Genomic DNA, 15,814 nt, shown 5'->3' on the forward strand with positions numbered 1-15,814 from the left:
ATATTTGTGTGTTGTGTAATAAAAAGTGATTGATGTGATATAAAATTTAGAAATGTTTTATAGAAAAGTGAAAAAGTTTTGTTTTGTAGTGAATTTTTTTATTTGAATAATAATAAAAAATGATTGATGTGATATAAAAAATGTAAAAAAGTTAGAATGTTTTTTATTTGATATTTTTGAAAGAAGTGAAAAAAAAAAGAAAGGAATGACAATGGGTTGCCAAACTAGCCCATTGTAAATTACATTGTAGTTTAATAGCGATTTGTGTATTTTTTTCAAAAAAGGAATTGGACTTACTGTCATTTTACAATCTTATCCCTTACTTGCTGACGTAACACTGGTACAGCCACCATATCAATCCTACCCAGGAGAGTCCAATCGTTTTTTCTTTTGGCCGGACGTGACACTGGGGGAATCGAGGATTGTGGCACTGCCACGTCAGGCACGTGGTGATTGGAACGGCGCGGACCAGCGGGAGGAAGATTCCGGTGTTTGGGAGGGTTCTAAACCCTTTTTGCTAAAAACCCTTTTCTTTTATTCACAATGCCCAGCCATGGGTTCACCATAATCGCCGACCTTCAGTGATCGTCCCTACGTCCACCGCCACCATTTTGAGAGCCGTGGTCTCCATGCCGGAACGCTGCCGTTCGCGTCAGCTCTCGTGATAGCCGCCACCACCGCCACTCCGTAGAAAACCGTTTAGGTAACTCTCTCAATCTCTTAAATGTTGCATTTGTCTATTTTTTTTTTGCTTAGATGTGCTGATTTCTGGTTAAAGTTGATGAAAGCATGAACTTTTTATCGACGATAGCTCGATAAGGATGAAGGCTCAAACGTAGCAGAGCGGAAACTTCAGCAACAAACTCATCCAAGAGAAGCAAATAATCCATTAGAGAGATATAATGATGACACCGATAATGAATATTTCAAAATCACAAGGACTTGTATAGTTGATGATAAATGTACACTCAAAATCAAACTCTTTTCATCTTTAAGTGTTATAAATAACAGATAACTCCTCCAGTGGAGGCAGAGAACTGATTGAGTCAATGGTTAGATGGGCTGACAATTTTTGTGGATTTTTTTGGGCTCGGACATTATTTTCCTTTTTCTGTTATCATCTTATTAAGCATTTCAACTGAGGCCTAGTTTGATTGTCGTTTTTTGTTGTTGTTGTTGTTGTTGTTGTTTTTAGTGTTCTAAATGAAATGGTTCTCACTTCTCAGTTATGCCAACCAGAAACATCGTCAAAAAGTTCTGAACGGCATGACATTTTTCTTCCACTACTTCACCCTCAACCATCTCTCAAGGAAACTCTCAAAAAGAAGAAGAAGAAGAAGAAGATCAATGCGACCCTTCTCTCAAACTACCAAAAAACCATCATCATTAGCAGCAGCAGCAGCAGCAGCATGCACAACCATAATGGACCTCCCAGGCCCGATCCTCATCGACATTCTCTCAAGGCTGCCGTTCAAGTCAATCTCGGACTCCAGGTGCGTATGTACAACTTGGCGCAGTTTAGTCTCAGACCCTCTTTTCGCTTCTATGCACCTTGCAAGAGCTCAAACCCTTGAGGTCTTGCTCCACCCCAAAAGCGTCGGTTGTGCTTCTACAACCCTTCACTGGGTTGATCTTGATTGCATTTTCAAAACTGCTCCTCCTGTTGATCGAAATGAGCGGCGCGAAACGAAGCTCAATACCAAATTTTATCTTCCACTTCCAGGTTGTAACATTGAGAGGAAGTGCCTTAAAGAAAACACTAATAGCCGTCGTAGTAGTTTAATGGACCAGTATGGTATTGTGAATTCATGTAATGGTTTGCTCTGTTTAAGCAAGCCCATATATAACAATCCTCGTATTATATGCAATCCGCTTACTGGTGAGTATGTAAGAATTCCCAAGTCTCAAGGGGATGACATGTTTTTGGGTCCTGTTATTCCGGGGTTTGGTTACTCTCAGAGAAGTAACAAGTACAAGGTTGTGAGATCGGTGTGTCAGCCTGAAAATATGTTTCAGACTATGGCTGAGGTGTATACGGTTGGAACAGCCTCATGGAGGAGCATTGGATGTGCTCCGTTTGACCTTGGTTTAGCATTGTTTACAACGTATCTGAATGGAGTGGTTCATTGGGTAAGTGATACTGCAAGTGGTCCGGTTGTTATAGTGGCTTTTGACTTTGAGGAAGAACAATTCAGTGTGATCTCGTTGCCTCCTCACTTTGGGGAGACACACAAAGAAAGAGAAAATTTGCACAATATGAATATGGGAGTATTAGGAGGTTGTCTTTCTGTATGTGATGTCACTTTTTGGGATCATTTTGATATATGGGTGATGAAGGAGTATGGTGACCCAACATCTTGGACTAAAGAGCATGTTATATGCGCGCACTCTGGTTGCCTCCATCGGCCAATAAAGTTCCTGGAGAATGGAGATATATTGATGATATATAACAAGGCGGAGTTGGTTGCATATAGTCCTGTAGAAGGATATTTTAGGTATCTTAAAATTGATGGGATTCTGGCTGTGTTTGAAGCAATTACCCATGTACCAAGTTTCGTCCCACTTGCAGATGCTGTAATGGGAGATCATCTGAATGTGCAAAACATAAAAGCAAGGTACTACAAATTTGAGTTTTTTCAAGCTAATTTAAATGATATCTTACTACTGTATTGGATGGTTCTCCGTACTTAATTTGGTACAAAGCATATTCTCTCAAATTATTAAACATTAAGGGTTTTGGGGTGAATTAGCTTTTCTGCAACAAATCTACTTTGATTCTAATTTTCTGCTTAAAAGGTGATATGAATTTTGTGTGATAAATTTTCACTCAGTGAGTTCATGAAAATATTTGGTGGCAACATGCTTTGGATGTTTTTCTAAAGACTCATTGCTATGCTATTGGGAATTATCTTTTTGTGAGATTGTTGATTGCGATGATTAAACACCGAAAAAAAAAAAAAATTGTTTCATTTTTGTAAATTTATTCTTGCTTTGATAGAGGTTTTCCCATCTTTAGTTTGGTTTTAAATAAATTTTCCATATGCTGAAATAAAACTGCAGGTGATATGTTGTATCATCAATTCCTTGGATTGATGTTAATGAGTCCATCCTTTTGTGTGTATAAATTCCTAATTCACGTCTTCTATTCGCAAAATGCCTTATAATTGGTGTGGTGGATAATACCGATTTATAGTGGATGTTATCAATGAGACTCAGCCTTGTTGTTATTCTAGGAGTAATAAGAAATGAGCTTCAATTTTGAATAAGAAAAAAAGTTTTTATTGCTTGAAGCTGATTGGAGGGAATAGGATTGATTGGCTAGGGCCTTTTTCAGCTCTTCATTTCCCTTCTCCCTTTCCCTTCCCTCTGTGGTTATTGATAGCTAAGATGTTTTATTTGTCAGTCCTCTCTCTATTTTCATTCATTGGAAATTCAAAGGTTACATGCATCCTTCTTGCTTCACCACAGATTCAATAAAAAGGTGAACTTTCATGATCATGAACTAAAACTGAAGGTCTGGAGCAAGAATTTTGCCATAATCAACTATGACATGTTATCTCTTGATTTCATAATGAAGATAAGTGTTGTGGATTCCGGGGAAGTTGGAGGATGCTGGTTGGCTATATGTGTTATGAAAATAAGGGTTTAACTTGATAGCCATGTGATTTTAGTAACAAATTGACAAACCAATAAATTTTCACCCTTGGATACTTGGAATTTACACTTTAGAGCTTTTGTCTTAGTTATGTGATCAAGTACCCAATTCTACCTTGATATGGATATGTACCTTATATGTCATAAGAGTTTATGAAAAAAGATAACCAAGGTCTAATAAAAGTCACTATGCTTGTCATTGACATTTCACTTTTTTTTCCTCCCCTCAAATGCTTGTTTTGGTAACTATAACTCCTCAATTATGGAGTGAGCTTTGGTGATTTTGTGGAATAGTGTTTCGGTAGCTCATTTGTTCTCCAATTGATTCATAGTAAATTTGGGTATTGACTGGTGTAAAATGGGCAGATTGGGAGGCGGGAAGTTTAGCATGATTGGGCTCTTTTGTTAATATTTTCTTTCAAATTATATCTGGAGTTATCATGTAAAATTTAGTTGTTCAAGGGTTGGGATTGAGCCTCTTTTGGTTTCTTTATCATGTGTGGGATTCATCTTGACAAGATCTTAACAGCTCATACATACAAGCTGTACCTTTCCCAAGAACTGTATGTTGAGCAAGACTAGTGAGGAGTTTCCTATTGACGCGTCATTCAATTTTTGTCTTTGAAGTTTTAACTGATTGGTTTATTTGGGAATCCCTTAGGGTTCCCCTGACTGAAAACCCCTGGAAACTCCTCCCACAGATGCTGCCTTTTGGAATCTAGGTTGGGACTATAGACTCTTGAACAGGACCAAATGGATTGGTCCATAACATATTTGAATTTTCAGGAGATAGAGAAATTGTCTACTGCCTGTTCAATGCATTCCACTACCCGTTTATCCCACATTAAAAGAATGCCACTCGAGGCTTCTGAGGCTGGCAGAACAGTCCACCCTATGAAGGACCCACCCCACAAGCCCTGGACAATACTGGAAGAAATCCACTCCATTTTTGTTTCTTGGAAACACGCTGTCAGGCTTCCAATCTTTCAAAAGAGTGCTAATGGTGTGCCCTTTCCCTGCGTCGTTAAGACCTCTAACATTCTAACTAATAATTTTCAGATTCGTAACGGGGTGAAAGCCTCACCACGATACCGAGGAGGATTGGGTTTGGGTGGGTTCCTTTTGGAGTTATAATTCACTGAGCAAGACCTTGAGGAGTAGCTCAATCAGCTGGTGTAGAAACAAATAATATTTGGCTTTTCAAGCTTACTCATCTTGTGAGCATCTATTGATTTATATAGAGTTTGTACATGATACAAGATAACATCAAAGTACTTGCTTCCTAGTCTAATACTATCTCTTAGAGATAAATCTAATCTAAATACAAAACTGTGATCAGTAGCCTAAAGTAAACAAATACAGTTCAAACTCTTCTAGTAAATACAAGTAGGATTCTATGTCTTTAGGAACCGGTTGTCACTAGTAGTTGTGATCAACTGGGTTTCTCCTCAACACACTCACTAGGACTCTTATTAGTTTGAATAGAGTTAGGAGTGCGTTGTGCTTTAATATCCTCCCGCAAGTGCAACGGGAGTGAGCGGACGTTGAGCTTGTAAGACAAATAATGAAATCTTTTAGAAACAAGTGGTTTAGTTAGCACATCTGCAATCTGATCAGCACTTGGAACAAATAGAATCTCTAGGTCCTTGGATGCAACCAACTCTTGAACAAGGAAATCAATAGCAACATGCTTGGTGTGAGCATGAAAAATAGGATTGACCGACAAGTAAGTTGCTCCAATATTGTCACACCATATCTTCGGTGGACCAGACAATGTAAGACGAAGTTCTTTAAGAAGAGACCGAATCCAGAGCAACTCTGCAGCCGTGTTAGCAACAGACTTATACTCAGCCTCTGTTGAAGACCTTGAGACAGTAGGCTGCTTACGAGAGTTCCAAGAAATTAAGTTAGAACCAAGATACACACAATAGACACTGGTGGAACGTCGATCATTAGAGCATCCGGCCCAGTCAGCATCCGAGTAGGCTTGTAGAGAATTGGATGAAGTCTTGTGCGAAAGTAAACCATGAGAGATGGTATGCTTGAGGTACCGAAGAATACGCTTGACAGCTTGCCAATGGAGCTTGGTTGGATGATGCATAAACTGGCATACACGACTTACAGCAAATGCCAAGTCTGGGCATGTAAGAGATAAGTACTGAAGTGAACCAACAACACTTCGATATAATGTGGGGTCTTCCATAGGATCACATGTGTAAGCAGATAATGTCGAAGAAGATGCCATGGGAGATGAGACTGGTTTTGCTTCGGTCATGTTGGTTTTGGAAAGTAAATCTCGAATGTAGCGTTGTTGAGAGAGTAAGAGACCATCCTTCACTGGTATAACTTCAATGCCAAGGAAATAGTGTAATGGGCCGAGATCTTTAACAGCAAAATCACTACTCAAAACCTGTAAGAGTTCATCAATGGCAGTGGGAACAGAAGAGACAATAATAATATCATCAACATAAATCAGTAGGAACATAGTGACAGCTGCTGTATGATAAAGAAACAGAGAGGAATTGGCTTTGGAGCCAATAAACCCAATTTCAATTAGCTTTCCACTAAGTCGAGCAAACCATGCCCGGGGTGCCTGCTTTAGTCCATATAGTGCCTTCTTCAACTTGCATATATGATGAGGGTAAGAAGGATGAATAAAACCCGGAGGTTGCTCCATATAGACATCCTCAGACAATAAACCATGCAGAAAAGCATTTTGGATGTCTATTTGTTTCATAGACCACCCAGTCGAGTAAGTATGTGATAGAACAGTACGTGTAGTAGTTGGCTTTACCACAGGGCTGAAAGTCTCACCATAATCAATTCCAGCATGTTGGTGAAAACCCTTAGCAACTAGTCTTGCCTTGTGACGATTGATAGACCCATCAGCCTTTCTTTTGAGTTTAAAAACCCATTTGCAGCCAACCACATTTTTAGCAACCGAAGCTGGAACAAGAGTCCAAGTGCTATTTTTCATCAAAGTGTTAAATTCAGTTTGCATGGCAGTACGCCATTCACTAACCTTGACAGCATTGGTGAAGCATATAGGTTCTGTAATAGCAGCTTCAGAGAGCAATGCTCGAGGTAGAGGATAGCGCATTGTCCCGTCAGTGAGCTTCCTGATTGTGCTGACATTATTTTGAGATCGAGTTCGCATAGGATGTATACGGGTTGGTTGCTGATCAAGAGCCACATCCGGTTCTGCAGGAGATGAAAAAGAAGAAATAGAAGGGCTAGGAGGACTGGCACGATTAGGTGAAGAAGGTAAGGTGGGGATAATCTCTGTAGGTGGAGTTGAAATTGCCATTGAATGTGGAATGGATAAGGGTAAAGAAACAGAAGAAGGAATGGAAGAGGGAGGAGCCGGATTTGCAGAAGGTGGTGTGTTTGAGAAGGGAAGACATCTTCATGAAAGATAACATCCCTAGATATATAGATACGGCCAGTTTCACTATGATGACATTTATAGCCCTTATGAAGAGTGCTATAGCCTAAGAAGACACAAGGTTTGGACCGAAGGGAGAATTTGTGAGAGTTATACGCACGAAGATTTGGAAAACAAGCGCAGCCAAAGATCTTGAGAAACTTATAATTCTGAACTTGAGAAAAAAGTTTTTCAAAGGGAGAAAGATTTTTGAGTAAGGGAGTTGGCAGCGGTTTATTAAGTAGCAGGAAGTTAAACAAGCTTCATCCCAAAATTTCTTTGGAAGGGAGCTTGTGGCCAGTAAAGCTAAGGTGGTATCAATGAGATGTCGATGCTTTTTTTCCACACAACCTTGTTGTTGGTGAGTGTGAGGGCAGGAAACTCGATGGAGAAAGCCAACGGATTGAAAATATTTGTGAAGGTTGCGATATTAGCCACCCCAATCAGTTTGAACAGATTTTATTTTGGCATTGAGGAGACGTTCAATCATGGATTGAAAATTGAGAAAAACTTGCATGACATTCAATTTGGATTGAATAGGGTAAACCCAAGTAAAACGACTAAAAGCATCCACAAAAGAGACATTAAAACGATTGCCATTTATTGAAATAGTGGGTGAAGGACCCTAAACATCTGAGTAAATTAAATCTAACGGATTACAAATAGAAGTTTGTGAAGCTGAAAAGGGCAATTGGTGAGCCTTTGCCTGAGGACAGACATTGCAGGGAGCCGGTGCCTTATTTGACAAAATAGGAAGCTAAAATTTGGATAGGACAAAGTTGACAGTCCGAAGGGCTGGATGACCCAAACATTGGTGCCAACTTTGCGAAGAAGTCCTCTCACCAACGAGTGCTTGTGATGTGGATGAAGGCACTTGCGGAGGGAAGAGGTGATAAAGGCCATCCTTAAGTGGGCCGTGATGAACTGGCAGTTTGGTCTTGCAATCCTTAATGATAAAAAAAGAGGAGTGAAATTCAAAGAATACATCATCGTCAAAAGCAAACTAATGGACAAAGAGAAGATTTTTGCAGATTTGAGGAACATGAAGTAATTGGTTTAGAAGAAATTTACGAGGAGTAAGGGAAAGAGTTACAGAACCGGAGTGAGATATAGACAAACCTGTACCATTACCTATGCGGATTTGATCTTGCCCAAAGTATTCTTCAGAGGAAATATTAAGGTTTTGCAGGTTGTTGGTGAGGTGGTGGGTTGCACCAGTATCCGGGTACCAATTTTCTTTTGGAGGAAGATTAGGAGAAGAATAATAGGCTTGAGCGAGCTGATATGGAGTAGACGGTGGTCCAACAAGAGCTGGATTGGGGCGCTGATAGCACCTGGGGGCAGTGTGCTCGATTTTCCCACAAAGCTGGCAGATGGGACGTGAAGATTGTGCCGAATCAGATGGGAAATATGTACCTCTGCCACGGCCAGGATAGGCAAATCCCCGACCTCGGTAGTTGTTGGTGTTGCAGCCATGACCGCGATAGCCCCGACCTCGGGATGAAAAATTAGCAGCAGGCGAGACAGGATCCACGGGTGTGAGATGATGTTCAATTCGCATCTCATGAGCAAGAAGGTGTCCATAAATTTCATCTAGTGACAAAGGATCTAGTCGAGTAGTGATGGAGGTAACAAACAGATCGTAATCAGATCCGAGACCAGCCAGAAAATAAGAGGTGTGCTCAAAATCGTTGAGATGTTGGCCGGCAGCAGCAAGGTTGTCACAAAGAGCCTTGAATGATTGAAAATATTCCGTGATCGATGCGCTACCCTTCTTGGAAGTAGCAAGTTGATAATGAATCTGCAGGACCCGGGATCATGCTTGGGAAGTAAACATGGACACCAAGGTAGTCCAAAGTTGGTGAGAGGTGGCACAGCCGACTGTATGAACCACAAGAGGTTCGGAGAGCGTGGAGATTAACACGCTGAGGAGCATCTGATCACGTTGGCACTAAGCTAGAAATTCTGGATTTGCTATGGTGGCAGGAGCACCTTGAGTGGTGCTCGGATTCGGGATTGTCTGGACTGGAGAATGAGTAGAACCATCTAGGAAGCCATATGAATCTTGGGCTTTAACAAAGGCTATGATCTGAGTTCTCCAACTAGGAAAGTTTGCATTGGAGAGTTTGATTTGCAGGGTGTGGTTCATGTTGGGGATAGTAAAAACAATATTAGATGCGGGTGGAACAAGGGTGGAATTTGTTTCTCCTGAAGTAGTTGTAGAATCGGACATGATGAAGAGAAAAAAAAAAAAAAAAGACGCTAGTCTATGGAAGGCTCTGATACCATGTAGAAACAAATAATATTTGGCTTTTCAAGCTTACTCATCTTGTGAGCATCTATTGATTTATATAGAGTTTGTACATGATACAAGATAACATCAAAGTACTTGCTTCCTAGTCTAATACTATCTCTTAGAGATAAACCTAATCTAAATACAAAACTGTGATCAGCAGCCTAAAGTAAACAAATACAGTTCAAACTCTTCTAGTAAATACAAGTAGGATTCTATCTCTTTAGGAACCTGTTGTCACTAGTAGTTGTGATCAACCGGGTTTCTCCTCAACACACTCACTAGGACTCTCATTAGTTTGAATAGAGTTAGGATTGTGTTGTGCTTTAATAGCTGGGAACCACACCTTATAAAGCGGAGATTACTAGTTCGAATCTCTTTCCTCTCGAGGTCAAAAGCCTTGCTTATTTTAAAAAAATTATATTCATTGAGCTAGACAGATTGAAAAGTTCCCGAACTCCTTTAACCTTGCTCCATGGCTCTTTTTTTATTGAATCCGGCATACCTTTGTTACCCTTACGACTTGATTCAATTGTAGAGAACAACTCCAAAACTTCCTGTTCAAAACCTTCATAAGAAATCCCCAAAAAAAATTCTAACCCATACATGCGTCTCTTAACCCAGTCTGAGTTCTCATCTATACTCGCATGGGGGTTGACGATTTAAGAAGTGCATTCACAGGAACAACACCAGTGAATCCATGTGCACCCTCTATACGGGAAGAGAAAACTGTGGTAGCTGGACAGGTGGGCTCAGGCTCAGGTAAGATAATACGCTCAGAAACATTAAGCTCATCCCTACTGGGACTAACGCTAGACCCATCCTGAACCTCTGACTGAGCCAAACTGTTAATTCTCTCGGCTGCATAGAGAGCCCCCTTGAGGATGCAGCCAGAGGGAGAGGAAACAAAACTGAGAAAAGTGACGTGGGGGGTATACGACAACTGGAACAAAACTCTTGGCCTGTCACCGGTGGAGAAGACCCATCCACCGGCGAGGTAGTGGCCATACTTGCCTTTAGGGCATTTATCTCTCTTATATACTTTTCGTGTACAAGGATATTCCCCTTTTCTTTCAATAAAATTATTATTCATCTAAAATGTTTTCATAGAGATGTCATGATGGGTTGGACTTAGCACTGTAACAGAAAAGCGATAAAATTGTGTGAAATGATATGGTGCAGATGCTCTGGTTTCAAAATCTGTTGCAGAGCCATTTTGGTTCAAGTACTGTAAATGGTATCTATGGTTATGGTTTTATGCGAAGGCTAAGGCGCGACACAGCATGGTACGATATTGTAATTGGGGGTTCTATGTCTTACTTTAAATTTAAAAAAGAATCTAACAGCCTAGGCATTAGGCAATCATCACAAATGTACTTCCTATGCAGTGACACTTAGCGACTAGGCAATCACACTGCCTAGCAAAGCTTTGTAACTTTTGGAAATTCTCTGCAATGAGCTATGATAAATTGAGAGATTACTTCTAAGTTGTTGCAACTCTTTATTCTACTAGGACTAGGACTCCCACTTTAGAAATGATTGAAATTTAGAAAGTTTGGCTGGTTGACGGTGCTGTAAACCACTAAAGACTACTCAAAAAGTTTCAATAACATAGCTAAACTGAAAGGAAGAGTCATGGACCCCACTCCTATGTCATGGAAACCCTTTATGATCCACATCTAGCTTTTTTTTTTTTTTTTTTTTTTTTTTTTTTTTTTTTTAATAATTAATCGAGATATCATTAAAAGTGTAAGGCGTCCCCATGTAAACAAGAAGTATACAAGAAAAGCCACCTAGGTAGTAGGGGCAAAAAGAACAAGAAAATCATGATTACTAACCATTAAAAACATAAGCATCTATACAAAGATACAAAGTGTTAAAAAATAAATATTTCAACTCCTCCAAACTTCTATCGCGGTCCTCAAAATATCTATTATTCCTTTTCCTTCATAGACACCATAAAAGGCACAAAGGTATCATCTTCCAAACAGCAGCACTTCGAGTGTTGCCGGTAGTCTACCAACAAGCAAACAAATCGATTACTCGTCTAGGCATAACCCAAGACAACCCGAATAGAGACATTTCAAATGGCGCAAGCAACCTCACAATGAACGACATCTAGTGAATATAAAAGATAGGATAATACCCTTGACTCCTTGTTCCTCTAATGCTCCGTTTGTTTCTGCGTAAAATGATTTCTAGAAAATGATTTCGGCATTTTACGGTGTTTGGTAGGGGCAAAAATAATGGTCAACGAAAATCATTTTCAGTTTGACCGTAAAAGCTTCTTTAATTTTTGGAAAACGATTTACGGTTTTAAAAACTGAAATTGTTTTTCGAAATTAAACTCTTCGTCCTTGCACGCACGTTTGATATCCGATTGTTGGAATTCAACAATTGTCGGTCATCGGAATCCAGCCGGCGCAGAGTCTGGCAACATCCGGCCACCGTCGCCGGATGCCTGCAGATCAGGTTCTGGCCGAAACTGGCCGGAATATTGCCGGATTCCGGCCATGGTCAGATGCTGGTCGAATCTGGCCAAAACGGCTAGGATTCGGCCACTGATCTGGCCAAACTTGCTCGCCGGATTCCGACAGCATTTGCCAAACTCTGATTTTCGCATTTCATAATTTTTTCGTGCGAGCCAAACGCTGAAAAATATTTTCGAGAAAATCATTTTTTCTGAAAATGATTTCGCCGAAAATATTTTACAACAAAAATTATTTTACGTCGAAACAAACGGAGTATAAGTCAAGGGAACCTATTGTTAGTAAATTAGTGGCAAACTAACTTTTTTTGATAAGTAAGTGCAGATTTTATAAATAACAGTGTAAGGCGCCCATAATACACAGAGTATATGAGAAACAATTACCTCAACACCGACTTGCCCTAGACAACATCCTACAAAACAAACCAACCCCTAAACCCCTAAAGCTCTCAACCCACAAGCATATCCTCTTGAAAATGCTCCTCATCAATGGCAGAGAGGAAAGCCATATTCTTATCCTCTTGCCCCTTGGACCTGAACCCCACTGTGGAGCATAACAGAGACCACTCCAAAGGAGAGAAAAACTGGACACCACCCGCAGACTCAACTACGAAGGAGCATCAAGCAACGAGCTAGAGACGTGGGACGATGTAGAATCACCGCGATCTGCCCGGACAGGAGAGGACGAGCTTGACTTGAGAAACCCCCACTTGAGAAAGTCCACATCATCATGTTCTCCTTGACCTACAACCAACTTCGGCTTCCTCGTGACCTTGCATTTGCGGTTGTACTGAATCAAAGTCTTAGGCGTGGAGTCTTCCAAGGATTAAGGAAGAGAAAACCCTGACTCAGCAGAGCCCAACACAGAACCAGCACCCAGAACCAGTTCTACTTCCTTCCTCTTCCACCACCCAGCGTAAACGTTCTCCAGCGTCACAGCCTCCTGAGCTATGGGAGGGGGCATACCCGTAAGTGGCAAACTAACTTAAAACATAAAACTTTGCATGACTTGACCGATTATTGATTATGCAAGGTTTCAAGTGGCCTCTTTTCATACAACATATAATTCTCTAGATTTTTGTTTTTTATCCTCAGATTTTTTTTCCCTTGAGTGCATCAGGAGAGTGATTCTTGGGGTTGGTTTGCTGTCTATTTGGAAGGAGAAGATTTAACTTATATCTATTCTTCAAAGGCTTTTGAGAACTGCAAGTCTATTGTGCTATGTTTAAAATCCTTCTTTTTGGGATCTCTCTTAGATTGGGCTGTAGCTTATGTTCCTAATTTTTCCCCAAATCTTGTAGATTTTGTTTACTCATTTAGGTTTTCGTCACCATTAGAGTGGTTGCATCTCTTGTATATTTTTCGTGTACGAGGGCTTTGTTTCTTCTAATAAATTATTATTCATAAAAAAAGGCTTTTGCATTGACGATGGTATTTTCTAATGTTGCTTCATGTCTGTTTTAGATTGCAAGGTTGCTTTTTAATGTTTGGCTCACAATCGTACTTCGTCTCTTCCGTTTATTTCTAATAATACTGTAGCAAAAGCTACTTGAACTTTACAAGTTTCAAGCAAAGAAACAATTTCATTAGAAGTAATAGAAGTCAAATTACATAACACATCGGTACTAATTTTGTTTTAGCATTTAAAATGAATATTATTAATATTTATTAAATACTGCCATTTTCACCTACAAGTAGAATGAGCAAGCATACTAGCTCTAACTGATCTCTACCTGAACATGCCACAATCACAGGAACAAGAACATGATCTAACCACAACCATCCTTACTGTTATGAATTTTGCCACCAAATGTTGGCTGAGATAATATTGCAGTACCAACACATTACTGACACCCATTAAACCACCATGGCCAACCCACTACTGTCATTATCACCATTGCTGTGCAAACTCTGACCGCCATCATTACCTATATTATAAATGCAACAGCATATGGTGCTTGCTTGTAGTATCTGTGCTTTGCCAATAGTTTTAGACTTCTATAAAAGCTAGAAATAAAAGGCAACCTTACTTTCTTAACAATGTTTCCACCCATTACTATATATCTTAGGAGGAAAATTTACATTCATTTGGTACTAAATGTATTCTCACACCTCCTTGATCTGAAATTTGAAAAGTCTACTTTGTTCGTGGAACCTTTTTTTGTCACTGCCTAGAACTTGCATGGGCCCTTATGCACCAGATCAAGATTATGTTTGTTTCATTTAGTGACACCTTCTATAAGATGAATCCACAAGCAGCAGTTGAGGCAAAACATTATGATGCTTAGATGATCTTGTACCATTCGATTTGAAACTTTCCTGGCATCGTATTTTTTTGTTATTATTTTAGACTTTAAATGTTACCATCTGAAGATAACATGTTAATATCTGATTATTCTTTTATATTTTTGTCCAATCCTTTTCTCCTATTGTGTATGTCTAAAGTAGAGACCTTAAACTTTAGTGTTCGGACTCTTTATTTCCATATTGCATTTCTTTATGTGCTATTGCTACAACAATGTATACTCTCAAGACGAATTTAAATGAAAGAAATTTGAGCACATTGGCATCAGCTTTACAAAGTGAAATGGTTCAATACTTTTGCTAATCTGCTATATATTCCCACTATGTCTGAGCTTGATGAAACAAACAGTTTTGGTGGCATCCTGGTGGTATATAATGTGTAAAAGAGAGACAAAGAAAAGGGAGGGAAAAAAAAGAGAGTAGCCATTCAAGCAAGTAACGGTGTGGCTGGAATGCAGAATTAGCATTTGAGAGTTTCTCATAAGACATTTTGAATCTATTCTTAGCTAGAAGATTAAATTGATATTGTTTGAATGTCTTGTTTTTCTAACATTACGTTGTCTGTTCTCTCAGTTGTTCTGAGCGTGAAGTTTCGGAAGGGACTGAAACTCTTTTTCTAGTTGAACAAGGCAAGCCAAGAAGTACATCAAAATCATCTTTACTTTGGGCAGTCGGTGATGAAGAATAGATAACATGTTTCCATGTTGCAGAGGATGAGGTTTTGAGCCAATATCTGCTCTGATGTGAAGAATCTGTTCATTGAGCTGAAAGCTTGAGAGCTTTTGTGTATATACTCCGTAGCACTGAGGTTTCTGTTTTCTCAGCCTAGCTTCATATATATAGCCTTTGGTGTTTGTTGAAGGAAAGGATAGACTTGGGCTTCAGACGGTTTGTTCTAAAATCTTAGTTTTCTTGCTGTTGTTTCTATAGTTTGTAGGGTTAAAAGACTTTTTTGGTACATGTGGTTTGAAACTTTATGTTTTAGTACCTGAGTTACAATTCGCATCGCAGATAATATCTAAGTTTTGAAAAAAGACGTATTTGGTACCTCTGTCTGTTTTTCATCCAAAATTTAACAGATTGCCACATCAGCGCCACTTAACACCTTTAATACCACGACACCTGTCCCGTTTGCCATGTCACTGTCACATACTATTCTTTTTTCTTTTCTTTTTTTTTTTTTTTTTTAAAAAAAAAAAAAATAAATAAATAAAAGGGCTTAAAAAAATGAATAAAAGCAAGAGGACGCAGGCGTCCATGGCCGGTGTTCTTAGAGGATGCCGGCCAAGATGCGGCTGGCGTTGTTCTCCGAGGATGCTGGCGATAGAGGACGCTGTCAGAGGTGGTTACTAACCTAAACTACTTCCTTCTCTACTTTTTACTTTTTCTGTTTCTTTTTCTCTCTTCTTTTAAAACGAAATATTAAATCGTAAACAATGCGAATTACGAATATATCAATTTTCTACCCATTTTCAAGTTGAACTCCAAGAGCAATGTTGTTTCCTTTTGGTCAGGTTCTTTGCGTTTAATCAATATATATATATATATATATATATGTTTTTCCCTCTGCTAAACTCATGGCAAACAGAAATAAGTATCTTCACTACGTTATAATTGAAAGGCATCGCCTATATTCTTTAACGAGGGTGCT

The 15,814-nt window shown here is 39.5% G+C and overlaps 1 protein-coding gene and 1 non-coding gene across 4 annotated transcripts; one reads left to right on the forward strand and one right to left on the reverse strand.

Moving 5' to 3' along the window:
- Positions 1 to 382: 382 nt before the first annotated feature.
- Positions 383 to 14,996, forward strand: LOC133880776 (F-box protein At3g07870-like). Of its 3 annotated transcripts, none has more exons than XM_062319776.1 (3): positions 383 to 703; positions 1,196 to 2,615; positions 14,737 to 14,996. In XM_062319776.1, the coding sequence occupies exons 2-3, from the start codon at positions 1,204 to 1,206 to the stop codon at positions 14,849 to 14,851; spliced, it is 1,527 nt and encodes a 508-aa protein (XP_062175760.1). In that variant the 5' UTR covers positions 383 to 703; positions 1,196 to 1,203; the 3' UTR covers positions 14,852 to 14,996. The 3 variants fall into 3 exon arrangements, with proteins under 3 accessions (XP_062175760.1, XP_062175761.1, XP_062175762.1); XM_062319777.1 differs by having other exon boundaries at positions 1,227 to 2,615; XM_062319778.1 differs by having other exon boundaries at positions 1,240 to 2,615.
- LOC133880791 (small nucleolar RNA Z247) lies at positions 8,639 to 8,777 on the reverse strand. The gene has a single exon (XR_009902408.1). It is a non-coding gene; the product is annotated as a small nucleolar RNA Z247 (small nucleolar RNA).
- Positions 14,997 to 15,814: the final 818 nt, after the last annotated feature.

Source organism: Alnus glutinosa, chromosome 10 (assembly GCF_958979055.1).
Source record: "Alnus glutinosa chromosome 10, dhAlnGlut1.1, whole genome shotgun sequence".
Lineage (NCBI taxonomy): Eukaryota > Viridiplantae > Streptophyta > Magnoliopsida > Fagales > Betulaceae > Alnus > Alnus glutinosa.

Bases quoted from the DNA above. Each gene is read 5' to 3' on its own strand.
- LOC133880776 (XM_062319776.1), top strand. From the start codon at position 1,204: ATGAAATGGTTCTCACTTCTCAGTTATGCCAACCAGAAACATCGTCAA. The intron at 2,616-14,736 runs GTACTACAAATT...CTGTTCTCTCAG, and splicing joins GTGCAAAACATAAAAGCAAG to TTGTTCTGAGCGTGAAGTTT.